The sequence below is a fragment of the Pseudorca crassidens genome, chromosome 2 (genome assembly GCF_039906515.1).
Source record: "Pseudorca crassidens isolate mPseCra1 chromosome 2, mPseCra1.hap1, whole genome shotgun sequence".
In the NCBI taxonomy this organism is placed as follows: Eukaryota; Metazoa; Chordata; class Mammalia; order Artiodactyla; family Delphinidae; genus Pseudorca; species Pseudorca crassidens.
In genome coordinates, this window is record NC_090297.1 from 105,567,314 (window position 1) to 105,589,097 (window position 21,784).

General features: G+C 40.6%; 1 protein-coding gene across 18 annotated transcripts in view; it reads left to right on the top strand.

Moving 5' to 3' along the window:
- The window catches only part of PDE4DIP (phosphodiesterase 4D interacting protein), a 224,462-nt gene that overhangs the window by 18,419 nt on the left and 184,259 nt on the right, over positions 1 to 21,784 (top strand). The window contains exon 1 of one of the 18 annotated variants that reach the window (XM_067727472.1): positions 17,052 to 17,403. The exons of the other annotated variants lie outside the window; for them this stretch is intronic. Within the exon in view, the coding sequence (XP_067583573.1) occupies positions 17,384 to 17,403 (20 nt within the window). The 5' untranslated portion in view covers positions 17,052 to 17,383. Of the gene's footprint in view, positions 1 to 17,051; positions 17,404 to 21,784 lie in introns of those variants that run through there. 18 annotated transcript variants of the gene reach the window in all.

A 21,784-nucleotide genomic window follows, 5' to 3' on the forward strand; every position in this document is an offset into this window, starting at 1 on the left:
CATTTGTTTCTCTGTCTTTTTTTTTGGCTTTTTTTTTGGAGGGGGGAGCATTTACTCATTCCTCCTTTCTCTGGACAATAACTCTACATCTCCTTTGGAGAATTACCCTTTTTTTTTTTTTTGCCATTGCTTTATAAAAGTCTTATGCGATGGTCTATTAAGGTACCCTGCCCTCTTCTAGATAGATGAGGGTAATGAGACCCATACTAGTATAACCTGACTCTCTGCATGGACATCGCATCTTCATGGAGCAACACAAGAGTAGAAAAAATGGTTGGGACCAATTGGTTTCTTCTTGCTACCTGAGTTCTTATTTCTTCCCCTGCTTCTGTCCCTTCTGAACCCTTTTTTTTTTTTTTTGAGTTTTCAACTCTTCTGTTGATTCTGTGGGTCTCCCCTTCCAGTATCCTCTTTTTAGAAACTAAATTTAGCCAAATTGAGTTCTGGTGAGGAGATAGACAGTAAACAAGTAAATAAATATACAAATAAAATGATTTCTAATGGTAATAAGGCTTACAAGGAAAATAAAGTAGAGTTATTGGTTAGAAAGGAATGGAGGCAGATGATGGGAGAGCCTCAATTGTAAAACCCTTAAGGTAGGAATAAGCTTGGTATGTTTGAGCAACACAAAGAAGACCAAGGCAGCTGGAACATGCTAAACAAAAGGAGAATGACAAGAGATAAGGGGGATGAGGTTGGCTGAGCTAGGTCACCTGAGACCTTGTAGGCCATAGTAAAAAGTTGATTTTATTCTAAGGACATTGGGAAACCAAGGAAGGGTTTGAAGCAGGAGCATGATATGATCTGGAAAATGTTTTAAAATATCACCCTGCTATTGTAAAACAAACTTTAGGAGTGAAAGAGTGCTTCTAATAGCAGAAGCAGGGAGGCTGCTTTGAAGACTATTCCAGTAAGTAGTACAGATATAAGAAAATGGTGATTTAAATCTTGGTGCCAGCAGTGGGGCTGGTAAGAAGTGAACAGATTCAGAATGAGTTGGAGGTAGAGCCAACAGGATTCATTGGTGTATTGGATGAGGGGAATGAAGTTTAAAAAGGAGGTATCACAGGCCTTTTAAAAAAGAGTAATTTAACTCTAAAATTGCTCTAAAAATTAAGTCTATAAACAGAAAATAATTTTAATGTCAGTTTAAAAAGAAAGAGAGTAATTTTTCCTCACAGTCTCAGGAATTAGTTCAGGGATGGGTACTGACTCAAGTTAGTGCAGACAGGATTCTTCAGGAACCTTCTGAAAGTGGCAACCTTTCTTCTAATGGATGTGAACCTGAAGAAGAATGTAAACCTGGGCCTGCTGGCAGATAACTTGCTACCTTGCAGACACTGAAAATAAAACCAGCACAGAAAATAATTGACAGAGGAGAGAGAAAACTCCATTTTTGGAGTCTCTGTATTAAGCCGTATTTGAAACCTCTGGTTGAGGTTTTTGCTTAACCTTAGTTGAAGTTTTATCCCCACTCAGTATGGGAGTGGTGGTGTTTAGGTGAAGGGACAAAAGAATGACAGTCACACCCATAGAGAAGACCCTGGATAATGTAAAAAATACCTTCACAGAGGGTTGTGTATGTTGACAAGATGGTGGTAGTGTTTATGGTGGGAAGGTGTAGCAAGCAGGGAGATGTTTGCCTCAGGACACTGCAACCTCTTCTTCAAGTTACTTGTTCTCTCAGTCTTGTTTGCCAGAACATACTCATAAGTATAGGGGATTTGTACTAGATCTCACAGGAGTTCCAGAGTTCGTGATTTAGATTTTTGATCGCTGACATCCATGGCAGCAACATTAATATTGTTATTACATGTATAATTTACATTATTAATAATATTTATTGAGTACTGGCTACATGCCAGCATTATACATATCTTAAGCAATGTATAAGCATAAGCTCATTTAATCCTCACTACAATTCTGTGAGAAAGATGCTATTATTATCCCTGCTTTTTTAGAAAGCTTAAATGATTTGACAAGATCACATAGTTATGAAGTGGTAGAGGTGGTACTCACCTGTCAGGTACTAAATTTTTGTTTCATGTGCATTGGAGTCATTATTTTTCTTCATCTTGTATGCTTTAAATTCTTTTTCCTTTTAATGGCCCTAGATCTGCTTTTCCTTAAAAAACAAATCAAAACAAACAAAAGCAACAAAAAGCCTTTGATAGAACTTAGACGAAAAATGGTTTGGTCTCCAAATTAGCATAACAAGCGTGAAATGTCATGTGTTTTAAAATAATAAACGGCATTACTAAAATCTGACCTTGTGAGGATTTGCTTTCAATTCATATGGCAAAATGCCTGAAGGTCAACACAGAGAAATGAATGACCTGTTTAAAACAAAAGGAAGTGTACCTAGACATGAGTGAGAGTCTATCAAAAAAGCATCAGATAGCTCCATATTCAGGTTAATAAAATTGGGTGAATTGCACATTTCAAAAGAGAATCTGGGACACTGTGCAAATAACAAAGACTTAAAGCAAACTGGGCTCACTGCCCAGAACAGTGGGCACATGTGGGGGGCTTTTCTCCACTGTGTGTGTGCTCGTGTACACCCACATTTAACCATACAACACTCGCCAGAGAAAATGGAACCAATAATAGAATTGTCAACATGAACAAGTATACAAACAGAAACAATACCATATTTTGGCATCCTTTTAGTCTCCATAATATTCCAATCTATAGCATCTTTTTGCCTCATTGCTATATAAATCTTGACTTTGGAATCTCCAACTAAATATTGAAACTAAAATGTACAGCTTTATTGTTGTTTCAATAAGAAGGCATTTCATGGATTTCACATATCTTCTAAAAGAAAAAAAAATGTTCTTGGTAGTAATTAAAAGCACATCTGGAAAGAGAATGCTTAGGCAGTATATTCTACAGAATGATCCTACAAAAGTACTACTTATCATTCCCTTCATTTTCACCATAAATCTACTTTCCAGTTGTGCAGCCTTAAATAAATGCTCTGAATTCCTTGTCCTTCTTTACTGTAAAGAGAATAGCTTCTTTGTGAGTGGGAGGGCTGGATCTCTAACTCTACAGCATGACCTTGGATTGAGGGAAGGTTCAGGAATCTGTGTATCAGTTATCTATTGCTGCATAGAAAATTACCCCAAAACTTAGGGACTATGATGGTTAATTTTATGTGTCAACTTGACTGGATCACAAGGTACCCAGATGTCTGGCTAAACATTATTTCTAAGTGAATCTGTGAGGGTGTTTCCAGATGTAATTAGCATTTGAAATTAGTAGACTGAGTAAAGCAGATTGCCCTCCCCAATGTGGGTAGGCACCATCCAATCCACTGAGGACCTAAATAGAACAAAAAGATGGAGGAAGGGAGAATTTGTTCTCTCTCTCTGCCTAACTACTGAGCTGGGATATTAGTCTTTTGACCTCGGACTGGGACTTATACAGTGGACCCTCTTAGAACAACACCATTGAATTTCTGGGGTTTCCAGCTTCCAAAAGCAGATCATAGGATTTCTTAACCTCCATAACAACATGAGCCAATCACTTATAATAAATCTCTTTCCAATACGAAGAGTGTGATTACCAAGGATTATTGGGGGCCCTCTTAGAGACTGGCTACCACCGTCTGCATCCGTTACCTGAACTCCTGGAAATTAGAGGAACAACAGTATTTATTCCTTCCCTTCCTTCCTTCTAGAATGAGACTATTACAAATCAAGCACAAAAATCAAGGAGGAGTATAACCAGAGCTGAGGCTAAAGATTATGCCAAGCTATGTATGTCCTATTAAAGATTTTTGACCGTATCTTCAGAACAATAAAAACCTCAGACTCTGCTAGCTCAGTCAGCTCTCCAAGCATCCCTGGAAGGTATTGCTGGCAGTGACCGGCTCTGGCTGTCTTCTTGGATGCCTTAGGGTTGAGGGAATTGATTTCTGAGTAGACAGTGTAACTTGTTTGCAACATAAGAGGGGGACTGGTTGGGGAGCTCTGCCTTAGATAACCTATTGGGAGACCACGCGGTACATGTAGTTTAGTTTCTAATATAAATTAGCAAAGCTGCTTTCAGAGTGGTCAGGGCTTGGGAGAGCCAGAAACTGGGGGAATATATGCAGTTTAAATAATTATTAATAGTGATATTAATGTTATTAATAAAAGTAATAACTATTGATTTTTAAATTATTAACTTTCACAATCACTTTTCATTGTTGCATCATTTCACTCTTGAAGTAATAACTAAAATTTTATGTTTGAAGGATTACCAGAATTTCAACATGTAAATCATATAAGGAGATTTTCTCTCCAAATAATACCTTGAATACTTACTTGTATCTGAGAGTGATTGTTCAGATATTAACAAAAATCTAGATGGCATACTTTATTTGTACTACCGGCATGTTATGCTGATTAGCTATTATGGGAACCCACATGAGCACAAGTTCAGAGATGTAAGAAACAATATGAAGTTAGCATTCAGTTGTTGGGTTTGCCAAAGCCAAAGCCAAATAGCAGATTTTGGCTCAATGGCAATGCCAAATTTTGATACATCTCTAAATTTCATACCCTCTTTTTACTCTTCTAGTTTGACACAGGGGCTAGTTTTTCTCAGCCTTCAACTTCAGCTCTGCAGTGGCTGCAGCTGTTTTCTCTTTTCCTTGCTTCAGTGAAACCTTAAAAGACTCTCACCTCCCTCCTTTACAGCTGGCCCTCAAGACTTCCCTTCCCTTTACCCCATCCTCTCAGGACAGTTCCCTACTCGCTCTGTGGATGTCAAGGAGCACCAGAAGCAAGGCCCAATCCCTAAAAATAAAGCTATTGGAAACTGAGCTAAAACGTCAGGCCCTGCCTTCCACGAAAGAAAACTGGAAGCAGAGTCTGGCCCTCGGTGAAGGAGCTGTCAAGAACCTGGCAAATGGTTCAGCTCTCCAGGTTAATGTTCAGAGCTATGACTCTAACATCCTGTCCAAAGAGTAGGTTTTTTTTAAAAAAAATTTGTACGAGGGACCCAAGACTAGCAAGACAGGCTGTCCTTGTGAGGCCGATGTAGGTAGAGAGGAAGAAGGAAGGCCTGAGTGCCTCACCACTAGGAGCCAGGCAAGCCACATGAAGGAACATGCAAATGCCTGATGCCTACAGAAGGCCTGGCAGGTAACAGATGTTGAAGCAAGTCAGGTGTAGGATCATATGTAGGGGGAGTGTTGGTGACTGTGGTTACCTGGACCTTTCATGTCCCAGCTAATGGCCAAACAAGATACATTGTAAGGCTGAGTCCGTAAATAGGTTCTGCCAGCAGGGGCACCTGTAGGTGGTTTGCACTGTCACACCATCAGCTCTGGTACTCACGCGTGAGCAGCTCTTGCCAAAGGAGAGGCTCCAGTTTGATGAAGTTTCCTAAGCAGCTGGAATTCATTACAGCCTTTATGGAGGAGGTAGCATGGCTACTTTGATTTCCAAAGCCAACTGCAGTTCATGTGACAGAAAGACTAAAGGTGAGGCAGATTTGGTTTTTGAGTTGAGTGAGCAGGTACCTCAAACTGAGAGTAAGGGCTCAGGGTTTTCTTAAAAAGGATAGGTGCTTGAAAATGCCATTCTAGTTATATTAGCAGCAACTCATGAGGTAAACTGTTCTTTTTTCCCTCTTCCACCATCTCCCCTTCTCATCTGTTCTATCATCTCCCTGATGCCCTATAAAACCCAGAAACGTTCCCTTGAGCCTTAAAACTATTCGGGAAGGAGGTTGGAAGAGCTGGCCTTGGCTCATATAGTCACTTTTGCCCTGTGGTGTCTTAAAGGTACCACCTGATACCTGGCAGTTCATTACACACAGAGAGCTGTTGCCAACAAGGTCAGCAGAACACAGCATTAGAGAGTACCGGTTTGGCTCTTGTCACACCACCTGGGATGAACAACAGGGTGCCGACCAGAGTGGAGCAAGTAAGGCGCTCACTGCCAGGATTATGCACATACAGATCCTGTCTTTATTTAAGATTTTGACATTTTGTTCATTATGGATTTTTGGCAATAATTTTATTTTTTAAAATATTACATTTGAATATTGCATTTGTCTTGATTACCGAGCTTCTGACATCTTTTAAAATTTGTACCACAGGTGACTACCTCCCTCCCCTCACCTCAGGTCCAGCCCTGAACTCCTTCACGGTTGAATCAAAAGCTTGAACCAGTTGTCAACCCATCAGTACCAGAAAACTTCTGGCCTTGATTTTTCCCTCCCTCTATCTCCTGAGAATTTACCAAAGCCAACAAATAGAAGATGCAATAACTCTTTTCTTTATATCACAACCTTTGATTTAGAGTCAGCTAGTATTTCTATACCTATTGGTATATCACAGACCTAGCCTAAAAATGGGAAACACTTTTTGTCTAATTTAAAGATTATTTTAGTTGAAAAGAATCATAGTGGTTAAAGTTGGGTGTGTTTGTCCTTTTACTGAACTGATATGATCTAGAACGGGATTAACTCTTATGGCCACTCTACTCACGTGAACTTTGCAAGGATAAAGGACTGTTGGGGTATGCTCAGTTTTTGTCTAGGATTGCCAGATGTTCGATATTGAACTCCACAGCTCAGTATTTTGGCTTCTTATATACTAAGATGAAAATGAAAACAAAAGTGCATATACAAATGAGGGATTTTTCTCATTAAAATGTTTTCTTGATTGTATGAGTCTTTCTGAGGCTGTATCTCAATATTTCTGAACCCTTGCCAGCTGGAAGAAAGGACAAACAGCTGTTCTAAACTGCCAAGAAATTTACTTCCAGTAGTGCCAAGTGTAGAAGAGGGAATTTGTCTCTGTTGTATATTTCGCCTTTGTCCTTGGAGTGATTATTTTGATGAGCCCTCTTGGTTGTGCAGATTTAAGCCAAATAGCTACCAGGGAGAGCTCCTGATATTAATTAAGTAACAATGCAAATACATCAATCAGATTCTGTTTAATAGTGACAAAAGCTGACCTAGGAGAGCGAGTATATTCTTTTATATAATCACAGTAATTTAATAATTTTAGTTATTCTTAGGAGATACACACTGAAATATTTAGGGGTGGAGTGCCTGCATCTTTCATATGGTTCATCAGTAATTGTGTGTGAGGGAGAGAGAGAAAACAAATGTGGCAAAATGTTAACAATTGGTGAATCAAGTGAAGGATTTGTAGAACTTCATTGTACTATTTTTGCAACTCTTCCATATGTTTAAAATTTTTTTAATTTTTCTCAAAATGGAAAGTTTTAAAAACGGATTCACATTGTAGATAAATACAACGTGAAAATGGAAACAAAAGTGCACATACAAATGAGGGATTTTTCTCGTTAACATTTTTTTCTTGATTGTGTAAGGCTTTCTGAGGCTGTATCTCAATATTTCTGAACCCTTGCCAGCTGGGTCTATAGACATGAAAATGTATATATAGATACATCTATATGAAACATAATATATATATATAAATGTGTATATATATATATATATATAAAGCCTAATCTATCAAGGACACAGAACACCAGGGATTCTTAGTGTCTGCCAGAATTTTAAAGCCAGAAAAATCCACCTTGATCAACTGGGGGACAAGCTAGTAGATCATATGACATGAGAAACAAAGACAGGGACCATAGCTGTATGGCTGCCTTGTCCTTAGCAATATGTTTCCTAATTCAGAATCCAATCTGAGCTCGAAACCAGGATCATCACTGCCTTTAGTTATAATCTCCATGGGTTTTTTAAGCGGCCTAGGTTGCCTGATAACATGCTTCTTAGCCTTGAACTGGAGCTGCTTGTCCTGTCCTGGAAAATGACTCGGGTTTTAGTGATGGTGAAATTGTCATGAATGCCTTGAAAGCTATTTGTTAATTTATTCTAGTATTGTTTCTGGTTCCAGAAATTTATTTATTAACCCTCACATCAGTCCCTTCAATTTTTAAGGCACAATATCTATGTTCAAAGCAAGGAGAATTATCCAGGTAATTCACACAAGTCTTTCTTCAGTGTTCTAACCCCTTTTTCCTAGAAATTTACATACCACATTTCTTGCATGATTCCCCCTCCTCCAACATCAGATACACATAAATAGTGGGTGTTGAAAGGAAGGGGATTGTATGAGTAAATTACCACCAGCTGTCTGAAAGCTTGGTCATAATTTCTTTCCTTGACGCTTTTGTTACAGCTGACAGACAAGGCTCGCTAGTGAAGTGTGAATAAACACACACACACACACACACACACACACAAATACACACAGTCCTCAAGACAGGGGGAGAAGTTTTGAGATAAAGGGAGGAATACAAGACGGAGGAAGTATCCACTTTTTTGTCCCTGGAACTCCATCCAGGAAGTAGGAGAACCAGCTTATTCAGCTTCCTTGCCAGTGCCTTGGTCTCATATGATAAATCAGAGAGCTGAGAAATGGAAAATCTGGGTCACTGGCCTAGCCCGAGAGAGCAGTTTGGAGCAGAACTGAAATTAAAATTCACAACTTCTATACAGGGTTGGAATCCTGCCTGGTTTGCGAACATTAACAAAAGAATAGCTATGATTTATTGAATGCTTAAAATGTGCTGGGCAATGAATTAAACACTTTTCTTGTATTATTTCATTTTGTTCTCACAACTACCCTATTAGGTAGTCATTATCATTACACTTATTCTACAAGTGAGGAAACTAAACCAGAGAGTTTAAGTAACTTGTCAAAATCATAAAGCTGCAAATTGACAGGGCTGATCTGAACCCAAGTCTCCCTTAGCCAGTGACATCAGCTTTGCTGCACAGTTCTTCCAAATGAATGGGACCCTAGGCAGTCACTCAGAGGAGACTGGGAACATTTCTCCTTCTACCAATGAAAATTTAAATTTTTAAATAAAACTACTGTCTTTTGAAATCCTAATATATGATAAAGTTTTTTATCCCTGGCATCCTTGAGGACCCTACTCAGACACTACCTTCTTTATGAAACCTTCTCTAATCAGATTTAATTAATCACTCCCTCCTTTATGTTCCTCTTTGTACCTTTATGGTAGCACTTACACAATTTCACTTGTATTTTGGTTTGATGAATTCCTGCCTCACTTCCCACATTAGATTTTAAACATGTAGTACAATGCCTAGCACATGCTCTGTAAGCATTTGTTGAACTAATGTTGAATTGAGTGAACTAAGGTAACCAAACTGTCCCTGAGTTTTATCAGCTTGTGGGAATAAATGAAGTCTCATGAGCATTAGCTACCTTTGAACTCCCACCTTTTCATTTAGGAAATAAAGTATTTTACAAAGCCCCCTTCTCCATCACAAGGATTTCTGCTTATCCCAAGGGGTATTTCCCAATCTCTCATAAACTGTTCCTGGTTTTGATTTCTGTTGCTCTGAGGCACAGCTGCCACTTACTTTGTATAGTCCCCAGAGTCACACATCTCCCCAGCCCCTGCCCCACTCCAGCTACTGAAGGGCAGATCTTTCAATTCATATAGTACTTATAACCTTTTCTCTCCAGGTTACTTGCATGGCCTGGGTAACCAGGTACATCCATCCAAGCCTCAATTCTGCCAATTAGATTCCTCTGTTGCACTAATAATGCAGATAACAGATTTGAATTTATGAACTCTGTTGGACAGTTTTTCACCACACGAAGCTCCAGTTTTACTATACCTGGGAACGTGTTTCTCTTACTAACCTATCATTTAGTCTCTCTAAGGCCCCATTTCCTCATTTATAAAAGAGGGTTGCCTTGCTGGGATGCTCTCTTAACACTGCTGGGTTTCTCTTCATTGCACTTATCACCATCTGGCATATTGTAGTTATTTCTTTGTTTGTTGTCTGTCTATCCCAGTAGACTGTAAACCCCATGAAAACAGGGTCTTTGCTGGTTATTTTTTTAACTGCTGTGTCCCTAGTATATAGAATAGTGCCTGACACATAACTGTCCTCAGTAAGTATTTTTGAATGAATGAATGAAATAATGTATCAGAATTATCGTGTACATTTTAAGGCATTGCTCCAGTTGTCTATTTCTGCATAATGACGTACTTCAAAAACACCATTTTATTATATCATGTGATTTTTGTGGGTCAGGAATTTGGACAGGTCTCAGCTGAGCAATTTGTCTGCTTCATGTGGCATTCACTGGGTCACTCAGTAGTATTCAGCTGAAGGCTGCTCTGGAGGTCCCAAAACAACTTCACTCACATCAGGCATAGAATCCAAGTGATGCCTGGTGCCTTCATGTGGACTGCTGGGTAATATTGACTATTTCACAAGTGGTCTTGGGGCCTCTCCTCAGTGTCTCTACAGCAAGGTAATCAGTCTTCTTTCATGGCAGCTCAGTATATCAAGAGACCTAGGTGGAAGCTGACCCAACCTCAGAATTTATGACCTCACGCCACATTCTATGGGTCAAGAAAGTCACTAAAACCAGCCCAGATTCAAAGGGAGGAGAATTAGACGCCATCTCTCAATGGGAGAAGTAGCGAAGAATTTTCAACCATCTTTAATCTATGATATTCTTGCACCTTTTGGCCATAAACATTACTATATGCATTGCTTACTTCCTCCCAAATCCCCCAGAAGTTTCATAACTTTTACTGGGTCGGTTCAAAAGTCCAGAATCTCATCATCTAAATCAAGTTCAGGTGAAGAGGAGGCTTCTGGGGTCTGTCCTCTGGGGTTTTTTCTTTGAGTCATTCTTTTTTCATAGGAAATGATCCTTTTCTGCAGTTGGGTAACTTTCTCAGCCTGCTTTCCCTCAGTAGCTGGTTGAAGGTCCAAAGGTATCTTTTCATGCCGTGTTCTCTCAACCCCTTTCAGTCCTTGCTGGTACAATTTGCTTAAAAACTTTGAGGGCATCTTTTGTACTAATTTATAATCAAGTCTCCTAGACAAAAGACATACCACTTTTTATTCTGAAACAAGGTCTTCTGTACCTTGGGCTGCCTGAGAGGCTGCTGTAAAATAATGGGCCCTTAAAATTTTAGAAGCTCTTTTGTCTAGTGGAAAGGCACACCCTTAAGATTCGTACTGGCCTCTTTGTTTAACTGAAATGGTATATGAGGTGCCACCTTAAACCTTCTTGAGGTCTTAACCATGTGTCTAATAGTTACATCTTGGATTTGATTGTTTTTCCCTGAGACTACTTATTTTGAAAGCGTTTGCTATTTGGAGAAACTGAAGATGAGAGAAGCAGTTTGATTTTTGAATCTAGCAACTCCTGGTTATATTTATTCTAAATTCTGCTTAAAAACTGAATGGTTCTTTTTTTTTTTTTTTTTAGCCCATCGTTTTCTATCCCTATCTTATCATATGTGGTTAAAAGCAACTAGTTAGTACGCTTGAAATTCTGCCTAAAAATTTTCCTTGCCAGATCTACCGATTCATTAGGTGCATTTTCTATTTTCCACATTCCCATGGGGAATGGTTTTGCTAAATTTCTGCCAGTATATAACACAGGTCATTTTTTTTTCAGCCCCCAATAATATTTTCTTCACTGTCCTTCACAGTCTCTCTAGCAGTCTCCTCAGTGTCCTTCCAGCATTCACTAACCCTCTCCTAGAGGTCTTTCCAGCTTCTGCTGCATCCAGGTCCCAAAGACACTGCCACCTGTGTTAGGTTTTTGTTATAGCAACAACCCACTTACAGGTACCCAATATGGCTCCGCTATCTATTGCTACTTAGTAAACTACTCCAAAACTTATGGCTCAATGCAAAAAACATTTTATTAAATCTCATGGTTTTAGGGATCAGTAATTCTAGCGTAACCCAGCAGGGCAAATTTACTCCATATAACCACAGCTGGAGCTGCTCGATTACATCCAGCTGATGGCTGAACTGATCTAGAAGGTCCCAGACTGCTTCACTCATATGCCAGACACCTTGGTGGGAACTGCTAGCTGGAGGGCTCAACTAGGCCCCTTCCTGTCTCCATGCAGTGTCAGGGCTTCTCCACATGGCTTCTCTAGCATGGGAGTTTGTTATATGGCAGCTCAGGGCTTCAAAAGCAAGTACCTTCAAGAGTCTTGCATGAAGGCGCAAGGCTTTTTTTTTTTTTTTTTTTTTTGAATTAGCCCTGGCAGGCCCAGACATCCCTTCTGTTGTATTCTATAGTCAGTTAAGTCTAAGGCCAACCAAGATTAAAGGGGAGGAGAATTAGATTCCACCTCTCAATGGGAGAAGAAGGAAAGAATTTGTGGCCATCTTTACCACAGACACTCTATCCTTGGCTGCAGAATGATTCCTCTCTGCAAAGGACATTTTTTAAACCCAGGGTTAGAGAGGTGGACATGAAGCTGTGAGGGACAAAGGAGACATCTGCTGACTAACCAAGTCAGCTGAGCCAACTGCAGTGGGCAGTGAAATGACAGACGCTGCAGACGTCGTCCTCCTATCTAAGTCTCAGTGAATGTTAGGGGTCAAAATCAGGGAAGCAGTGCACATAGTGAGTGGTTAAGCATGATGTTATGGAGCTAGACTGGTTTCAGATATCAGCTCTGTATACTTAAGCAACATACTTTACCTCCCTGTGTCCCCAAGTAGTCACTTACAAAACAGAGTTAACTAGAGCCTATCTCATCATGTTATTGTGAGGATGAAAGGAATCGGTACATATAACACTTTTAGAAGAGAATATGGCAAAAATATGTTAGACATGGTTATGTTTATTATTACCTTATAGTTCATGGAGTAATCTATATCAAGAGCAATAGTCCTGAGCTTCCCTGGTGGTGCAGTGGTTAAGGATCTGCCTGCCAATGCAGGGGACACGGGTTTGAGCCCTGGTCCAGGAAGATCCCACATGCTGCAGAGCAACTAAGCCCATGTGCCACAACTACTGAGCCCTCCTGCCACAACTACTGAAGCCCGCATGCCTAGAGCCCGTGCTGCACAACAAGAGAAGCCACCTCAGTGAGAAGCCCACGAACTGCAATGAAGAGTAGCCCCCACTCAACACAACTAGAGAAAGCCCGCATGCAGCAATGAAGACCCAATGCAGCCAAAAAATTAATAAGTACATAAATTTATTTTAAAAAAAGAATCTACCTGCCAATGCAAGGGACACAGTTTTGAGCCCTGGTCCAGGAAGACCCCACATGCCACAGAGCAACTAAGCCCATATGTCACAACTACTGAGCCTGCGCTCTAGAGCCTGCAAGCCACACCTACTGAGCCCATGCACCACAACTACTGAAGCCCACGTGCCTAGAGCCCGTGCTCTGCAACAAGAGAAGCCACTGCAATGAGAAGCCCATGCACCGCAACAAAGAGTAGCCCCCACTCGCTGCAACTAGAGAAAGCCTGCACACAGCAACGAAGACACAACGCAGCCAAAAATAAATTAATTAAATTTTTTTAAAAAAAGAGCAATAGTCCTTTTTACCCAGAGTCCAGCTGGGGAGAAGGAAGGGAAAGGAAATTTAAAAAACTAAATAAGTGGAAGGTAAAAGTACCACTGGAGTATTTGGAGCTAAGTATGAAGACAGAGATACTTTCCTATTTTTTGTCCCTTATCAATTTAGACATTTCCTGAAGCACAATCAATTGACCATTGCAAAAGCAGTGTACTCAGGAAAGAATAACGTCAACTGGTTTAATTTATCAACATTATCTATCCAGATTCTTTGAGTTCTAATCCAGAAAACTGGGAAAGATATGCAAAAAGGAAGATGTGTGACTTTCTACCATAATGATCCATGGGATCTATAGCCTTCTCTCTGCCTTGGTCTCAAAATGAGTTAAAAAAATAAAATGAAATGAAAAAAAATTTTAAAAAGTGTGTCAGGATAGACCACATTATGCTGCAGTAATAAATAGTCTCCAAATCTCAGTAACTTAATACAACAAATTGTATACATTTTGAAATACAACAAAAATGTATTTCTTGCTCATTCCACATGTTCAATTTGGGCCAGCAGGAACACTGATCACCAGAGTCACTCAGAGACCCCAGCTGATGAAAACTTCATCTTGACAAATATTGTCTTCAAGTATCAGTACAACAGTGGAAATTGACAGTAACTGGTAGATTTTATTGTTGTTCCAAAATACTCACCCCTTCTGCACTCTGTGGGCAGAGTGTACTTTTCTGCACCAAGGACTCTGGACTTGGCCATGTGACTTACTTTGGGGAATGGAATATGGCAGAAGGGACAATGTATGCATTCTGAGCAGAAATTTTAAGAGACATCACAGTCTCTGCCAACTCTCTTACACTCCTGTACTCTACCATGAGAAGAATATTCCCCAGGTATCCACTGCTTCTTCAGTGGGGGTCCTGGAATGAGAGCTACATGAAGCAGACTTGAACCCATGCCCAACCAAGCCATACCTGAACCATAGATCCTTGAGTCGAACTGGATGTTTGTTGTACAATGCTGATATTTGGGAGCTCTTTGTTAAGCAGCATTGTTTCAGCAAAAAGATGACTAATACAATGACTCAACACAGCAGAATTTCATGACTAGCTACTACAGAAAATGGTTTTCAAGTAAGCATATAAAAGAGGAGTACTACTTACTAGTTAGTATTCTGAGAAATATAAAGTAAAATGAGATGAAATTAAATTATTTATATACTATATAGATAGATATAGACAGATATCTAAAATACCTTATTACTATATTTGTTATCTGTTAAATAAGGAAAAACTAAAATGATAAATCCTAGTGCTCTTGAAGCTGTGCAATATGTTAAAATTAGAAGGTCCTTTTATCCTAAAATTCCTATACCTTAAGAAGTTATACTAGGGAAATAATTCAAAAGACTAAAATAATGAAGGTAGGAAAACTTCATTAAGGCATTGTTTATAAGAGTCTAATATTAGAAACAGCATAACTATGCAGTAATAGAATATTATTAAGTAAACTATGGTTACATTGATTTATATAATATACAATCATTAGAATAATAAATATGAACATTCTCTAACAATATGGACAAATATCTAATAAATGAAAAAGAGGATATAAACATGTCTAAGCTGTATGTAATTGTAACTATACAAATAGGTATATATGGATAATAATTGTAGGGAATATGGAGAAATTTAAACTGTTGTGCTAGAGGAATAGATATGTGGGTGAATATTTTCTTTTAAAACATAAGACAAAAAGTTAGTTCTTTTGACAATACATTTAATTTTAAAAACAAAAAAAAATTTCTTTTTTCAATAATATACTCTTATATGTGTAAGAGAGAGTCAGCATTTGGGTTAAATGATATATTTTCAAAAGACTGGAAAGAAATTAAACTTTTAACATTGATTATCTCTGGGTATTATGGGTAATTTACTTTCTATATACTTTTCTGTAATTTTCAAGTCTTTTACAATGAATGTGTTATGAACTTAGTAAACAAGTTATTTTAAAAATGAATAAGCATATTTTCTAGCCTCGCTTCTGGGACTCCACAGTTTATCTAGTTAGTGCTATAATTTCTTGAACGCAGCACATGTCTGGCTGTAGACAGAGTTCCTCTCCAAACTCAGTAGCCCATAATTTGATTTGAGACAAAACTAAATATAGTACCAACTTTGGTATGGAAGATGGAACTCTGACTCTCCCTACTCCCCCTTTTTTTTCTTTCTTTCTTTTTTGGCTTCAGAGGCAGCGGAGATTTTTTTCTAGAGAAGTGACCTGTGAGCCTTGTCAATCTGGACAGGCTTGACCTTGTCAATCAGGTCAATCTGGACCTTAAAACATTTCCTGGAAACATTCTAAGCTCAGGAGCAGTGTGGTCTTAGGTACTAGTTGTGTTGAGGTTGGGAGGCTTCTAGACTAGGGGCCTTTCAGACATTTCTTCTGAACTCTCAAATGTTTTAGCGTTACCCTGCCCTCCCAACCCTTATTCTGTACTGATAATTAGGGGAACTAACCCAAGAGATGGGAGGCAGAATGATAGTGTGCCCCAAGAATACAGGCTCCCCACAGTCTCAGCAATACTTAGGCATGCTAGGGTCCTTCCTGAGTTAACCTCTTAGGATACCTGAGAGAATCAATTCATTCTAGAGAAGGCTTGTTGGTCTTTTCTTCAGAGGACATGTCTGCGGGGCCACAGCGTGTAGAAGACGGCCTGTATCAGAGCCTTAACAGAGACCTTCAGCGTTTTTGTTCTCAAATTTATCATCTGTGAAACGAATACAACTATGTCAACATTGCCACATGTGGGCACTATAAAGCTTTCTGCAAATTAAAAAAAAAGGTCAGTGGTAATGCTAATAATAAGTGATTATGTCACTTAATAAAAAGTTTTTATTTTAGAGCTAAAAAGGAGCTTGAAGGCTGTAAGCGCTTTAATTATAGAATGTCTGACATGTCTAAACTTTGTTACATAAATAGATGATACAGGGTCTCAGGCAGCACCATCCCCAAAGAGCCCTTTTCCATGATCTTAGAACAGTTATAGGGAAGATCCTAGGTCCTGATGGCTACTGTCTTGAAGCTTTTCTAGCATTCTGGGAAGTTCAGGAACCCTCTGCCCTCTTGAAGCTAGTGGAAGAGCCCAGTAGCCTCTGTGCTTGGGAAATTGAAACCCAGGGAGAGAGAATACCATACAAGCAGGATGTCTGAGATGGAGGCAGCTAATAAGGCTGCAAGGTTTTGTAAGGATGCTTCCCTTACCGAGGAAGGTTCTTGGTCTCCCCATCAGTGGTGACACTAACATATCAGATCTCTAAGAAAATAACATCATGTCCTGTGATCATTTAGTGTCTGCATCTGCATTCACCCACGATTGCACCTAAAACCTTCCTAGACTCCAGCTCTGGCTCTGGGGTTACCTGTGGGTGGGGTGATGCAGGCACACAAAAGGACTTCCTCTCCAAATTTTCCCGACAGTTGGCTGGTTTTTTCCAAAGCCTCTCAGTGGGACAGGCGAGGGACAGAGGGCTGGGTAAGGAGGCCTCTAAGCTCTCTGCTCCTCTGCCAGCATCATCCAGGCAGGGAAGAAGGAAGGGTGTGTTCAGGCGGCGGCGTGCAACCTGGGCCGGCTCGGCCCCAGCACACTGGCTGTGGGGAGCCCCGCCTCCCCTCGCGGTTGACAGCTCAGCTGGTGCAGAGCAACTCGTGCCAGCCAGTCGTGTCTCAGCCTGGGAGTGTGTGCGCACACCGCGGGCTGCCTCTGGCCCCAGCTCCCAAAACAGCTCCGCGCACCGCTCCGCTCTACGTCCAGCTTCCTACTGAGAACAGTCCTTCCCTTGTGTCCGTAGCACCGTTAGCTGGATGTTTGGCCACGTCAAATCGGTTTTCTAAAGAAGCGGGGAGCAGAGCTCTCTCTTCTCCGACACAGAAAGAGGGAGCTGGGGAGGAAAGATTCCTTGCGCTGGAGAATCGTGGGCCAGGCTTCTCATTTTCCCAGGCTCCTTCCACTCCCGGGTGAGGAGCGCCCCGCGAGTAAGGACAGCGCCTGGAAAATGGAGCAGACGTGGACAAGGTAGGTGAGCTGCTTCTTCCCCCCGACCCCCGCCGCGTTCCGGATTTAGTGTCCCTCCACTCCACCCCTGCCCTTGCGCCCTTTTGGAGAGGTCGCCCCTCGCCACTAGGGGCCTTTGAAAGCTTCTCTTTCGATTGCCTCCCCTCCCTAATTCCCGGCCTGCTTCTCTTGGTCCTGCTGTACATGTTCTGTTCTCTGGTGTTTTCCTGCTTAATGAATCTCCCTTCCACCTAGTCTTGATGTTAAGGATATCCAGTGAGGCTGCCTGGAAGTTTTTGTAGAAATGTTTCTCTGTCTTATAACTGTTCCACAGATGAGAGGGGATTCCCCCAGGTCTTTCTTTAGAGATACCTTTGATGTCAGCTATCTTGAAAAATATCAGATTCCTTCTCACCCTGACACGTTTTCCTACTCAACCTCTACTAGTCACACAAAGGCAATGGACTGAGTGAGCAGAGCCTGCAATGCTCATCTCCAGAGTCTCCAGTTGGAACTGATGCTGGGAGAGGAAAGGAGAAAGAAACAAACCAGGGTGCCCGTCATTGCTCAGGCTTTGTCGAGGTCGGGGTGACAGTTGCTTTTAGGTCAGATTTTGGAGATGCACGGTGGAATTGTGTTTCCTCCATGCCCCATTGCTTCCCCCCCACCCCCAATATACTTTAAAATGGGGCTCATTCAAGGATAAGAGATGATGTCTTGAGACAAAGACTTCATTTTTGTTTTTAAGGGGGAAGGGTGATGGAAAGGCTATTCAGAGGTGTTTCTGTAACAGGTAGGCCTCCATCTCCAAGATTTAGCTTTGGAGAACTGGAGCGGGGCCAGATACGTGTTCTGAGTCCTAACAGAGGGCAGACTGTACTAACACAGAAGGTAAATGTGGGGCTTAACAGTACTTTGGAAAAGACCTGGCGGATCTTAGCTGATTGTTCAACAGGAGAGAACCGTATAATGTGAACTTGGAAGAAAGGACATATTGAAGATTAGAGGGTATTGATAAGAAGTTCACTATCTAGATTTACTTTTTGCTCTTTTCTGCTCTTCACGGGCCTCTCCTAGAGGCCAGTGCTCTGTTCTGAGCATCACTAGATAAAAGGAGTGCAATCGAGAGACACGAGGGGACTGAGAACCGCACTTGAGGGGTGACCAAAGGACCTGGGGCTTTTTAGTCTGGAGAAGTAAAGACTTGGGGTGGGGACATGGACATGGTAGCTCCCTTCAAATATTTGAAGAGCAGCTGGTGGTAGAGGGATTAGATCAATTAGATTGATTTGGAATCTCTTAGGAGGACAGTGCAACAAACTGGAGCAAGTTGTGAAGATGCAAGTTATGGCTTACTGTAAAGGAAAAGCTTTCTAACAAGTGACCTGCCTGGACAGTAAATAGGTTCCTGACCTTGCCTATAATTGTTCAAGCAAACACTAGGTGACCACTTGATGGTAATGAGGGTGAGTGTATCAGGGATTCTTGCTCTCTATCAGTGTTTTTCACACTTAAAACAAAGTATTCTTTATTAACTTGTTTGAACTTTAGATATAGCCATTTCAGACAAATTCAGAAACAAGTTAGAAAAATCACAAATCATATGTGTATAGTTCAATTAATTTCACAAACTGAGCATACCCATGTAATGAGCACTAAGATCAAGAACCAGCACCCCTGAAGCCCTCATGATGCCAAGGATAACCATTATCCTAACTTTTAACACAATAGATTAGTTTCGTCTGATTTTGAACTTTATGTAAGTGAAATTATCCACTGTGTACTTTTTCGTATCTGGCTTCTTTCATTCAATCTTATGTTGTGCAAATCTTCCACATTGTGTGTAGTTGTAGTTCATTCATTCTTGCTTCTATATAGGATTTTATCGTGTGTAGATATATCAAATGTATTTATCCATTCTGTTGTTAATGAGCATTTGGGGCTATTATGAATAGTATTGCTATGAACATTCCTGTACATGTCTTTTGGTGACCATATGCACACATTTCTTTTGGGTAAATACACAGAATTTCTGGGTAATAGGAAATGCATGTCCATCTTTTGTAGATACTTTCAAATAATTTTCTAAAGTGGTTATGAAGAGGATATTCAAAGGGCTGAGATAAAGCGTAAAGGTGCTCCACATCACTGGTCATTAGGGAAATGTAGATTAGGACCACAATGCTATTCCACTATGTACTTATCAGAATGGCTGAAATGGGGACCTCCCTGGTGGTGCAGTAGTTAAGAATCCACCTGCCAATGCAGGGGACAGGGTTCGAGCCCTGGTCCAGGAGGATCCCACATGCCGTGGAGCAACTAAGCCCGTGTGCCACAACTACTGAGACCATGTGCTACAAGTACTGAAGCCCACACGCCTAGAGCCCATGCTCCACAGCAAGAGAAGCCACCGCAATGAGAAGCCCACGCACCTCAACGAAGAGTAGCCCCTGCTCACCGCAACTAGAGAAAGCCTGCACGCAGCAACGAAGACCCAACATGGCTAAAAATAAATTTTTAAAAAAGTGAATGGCTGAAGTGAAAAAGACAGAAAATAACAAATGTTGCTGAAGTAGAAGAGTCATTATGTTCACAATTTTTTTCTATCCCTACCCTCAATAAGAAATGTATTTACATTACAACCAAGTACACTCCCATATGTAACTGAAACAAATGTGTCATGTAACAATAGTTAACCTTACTATGTGTTTTGTACTCTGATCTTTCCCCACCCTATTCTTTTCCTTTAAAAAAAAAATGCTTGTGTGACTCAATTATTTCACCACCCAGTGGGTCACAGATGGAAAAATCCTGTAATCATATATCGTAACTGATGTCTCAGATACTTCCTAACTGGAAGCTAAGATCAGTTCATAAACATTTATTTTAAATGTGAGCCCAATACAGGTGAGGCACTGTGCTGAATGCTAAGAGTAAAACAATGAATGAGAGAGACGGTTTCTGCCTTTGAGGGTTTGACTTTGTTGTCTATAATTCTAATAGAGGCTAAGGCAGACATATGCATTGGCAGTTCTGGGAGCACAGTGGAGAAGCACAACCTGGAGGATTCAAAGAATAAAAATTAACTCTAAAGCTACCACTTATATTAAGCTTGCATTTGTTAGCTTTTGTGTTAATCCCTTTCTGTACTTTATTTCACCTAATGCTCACAACCCTATGAGGTCTGAAGTAAATGTTATTATAGTCATTTTTAAGACAAGAAAATTGAAGTTTAGATTTAAAATTTGACCAGGTAACACACACAGCTGAGGAAGAAATATAGCCTGGAACTATCTAATTCCAAAACCTATTCTCTTAGCTGCTTCACTTGAATTGAGTCTTGTAGGTGACTTGGTTTCTGAGTTGCTTCTGAACCCAGCTACTTATCCTGACTGTGATTAAGCTTATGAATAAGTTTAAGACTATGATTCTATCCCCAAATTTCATTCTTGGAAGTTCTGGAAATTCCCCTCTCTGAGGGGTTCTTCACATGAGCCTCCATATCCTTTATCTTGCTCAGTCTACCCACAAAGGACAGGGTGCTGAGTATTTGAGTTCTCAAACTTAAATATCTCCTACTCCCAGCTGGATATCATCTGCCCTCTACAAGTCAATGGGAGTATTTTTTCCCAGGGATGTTGCCTGACTGTTGTCAGTCTCTTTGGTTAAATCATTTGGAGAGAGCATGGTTTTTTCTGGAATAGCAAATTCATGAGCTAGTTTGGTCCTTAACTGAACTGATATCCATGAATCGGGAAAGAGTTGTCCAAGGAATATACTCATGGAGGTGATGAGGAACCTGATGACGAAGGTGATTTGCTCGCTTCGTTAGTCTAGTATCAACAGGCAAACAGCTTCTGCTGCTCTAAATGTTTAGCATTCATGTATCTGGACTAGCAACTCCCTAGAGCAGTGTGAGTGTTTCAGAATCCCCGTTTGTATTAGTTTCCTTTTGCTGCTATGACAAATTACCACAAATTTAGTGGCTTAAAACAACACAAACTTATTATCTTGCAATGCTGGAGGTCAGAAGTCTGAAAATTGGTCTTCTAGGCAAAAATCAAGGTGTCAGCAGGACTGTGTTTCTCCTGGAGGCTCTAGGGAAGAATCCATTCCTTGCCTTTTTCTAGCTTAAAGAGGCTGTCCACATCCCTTGGTTCATGGTCCCTTTCCAGCAATGGCATCACTCCAGCCTCTGTTCCTTCATCCCACCTCCTCCTCTCTCATTCTGACTCTCCTGTGTATCTCTCACAAGGACCCTTGTGATGACATTGGGCCCAATGGGGTACTCCAGGATAATCTCACTGTCTCAAAATCCTTAATCACATCTGAAAGTCCCTTTTGCCATGAAAGTGGCAAAGTCACAGGTTCCAGAGATTAGGACTGTGGACTTCTTTGGAGA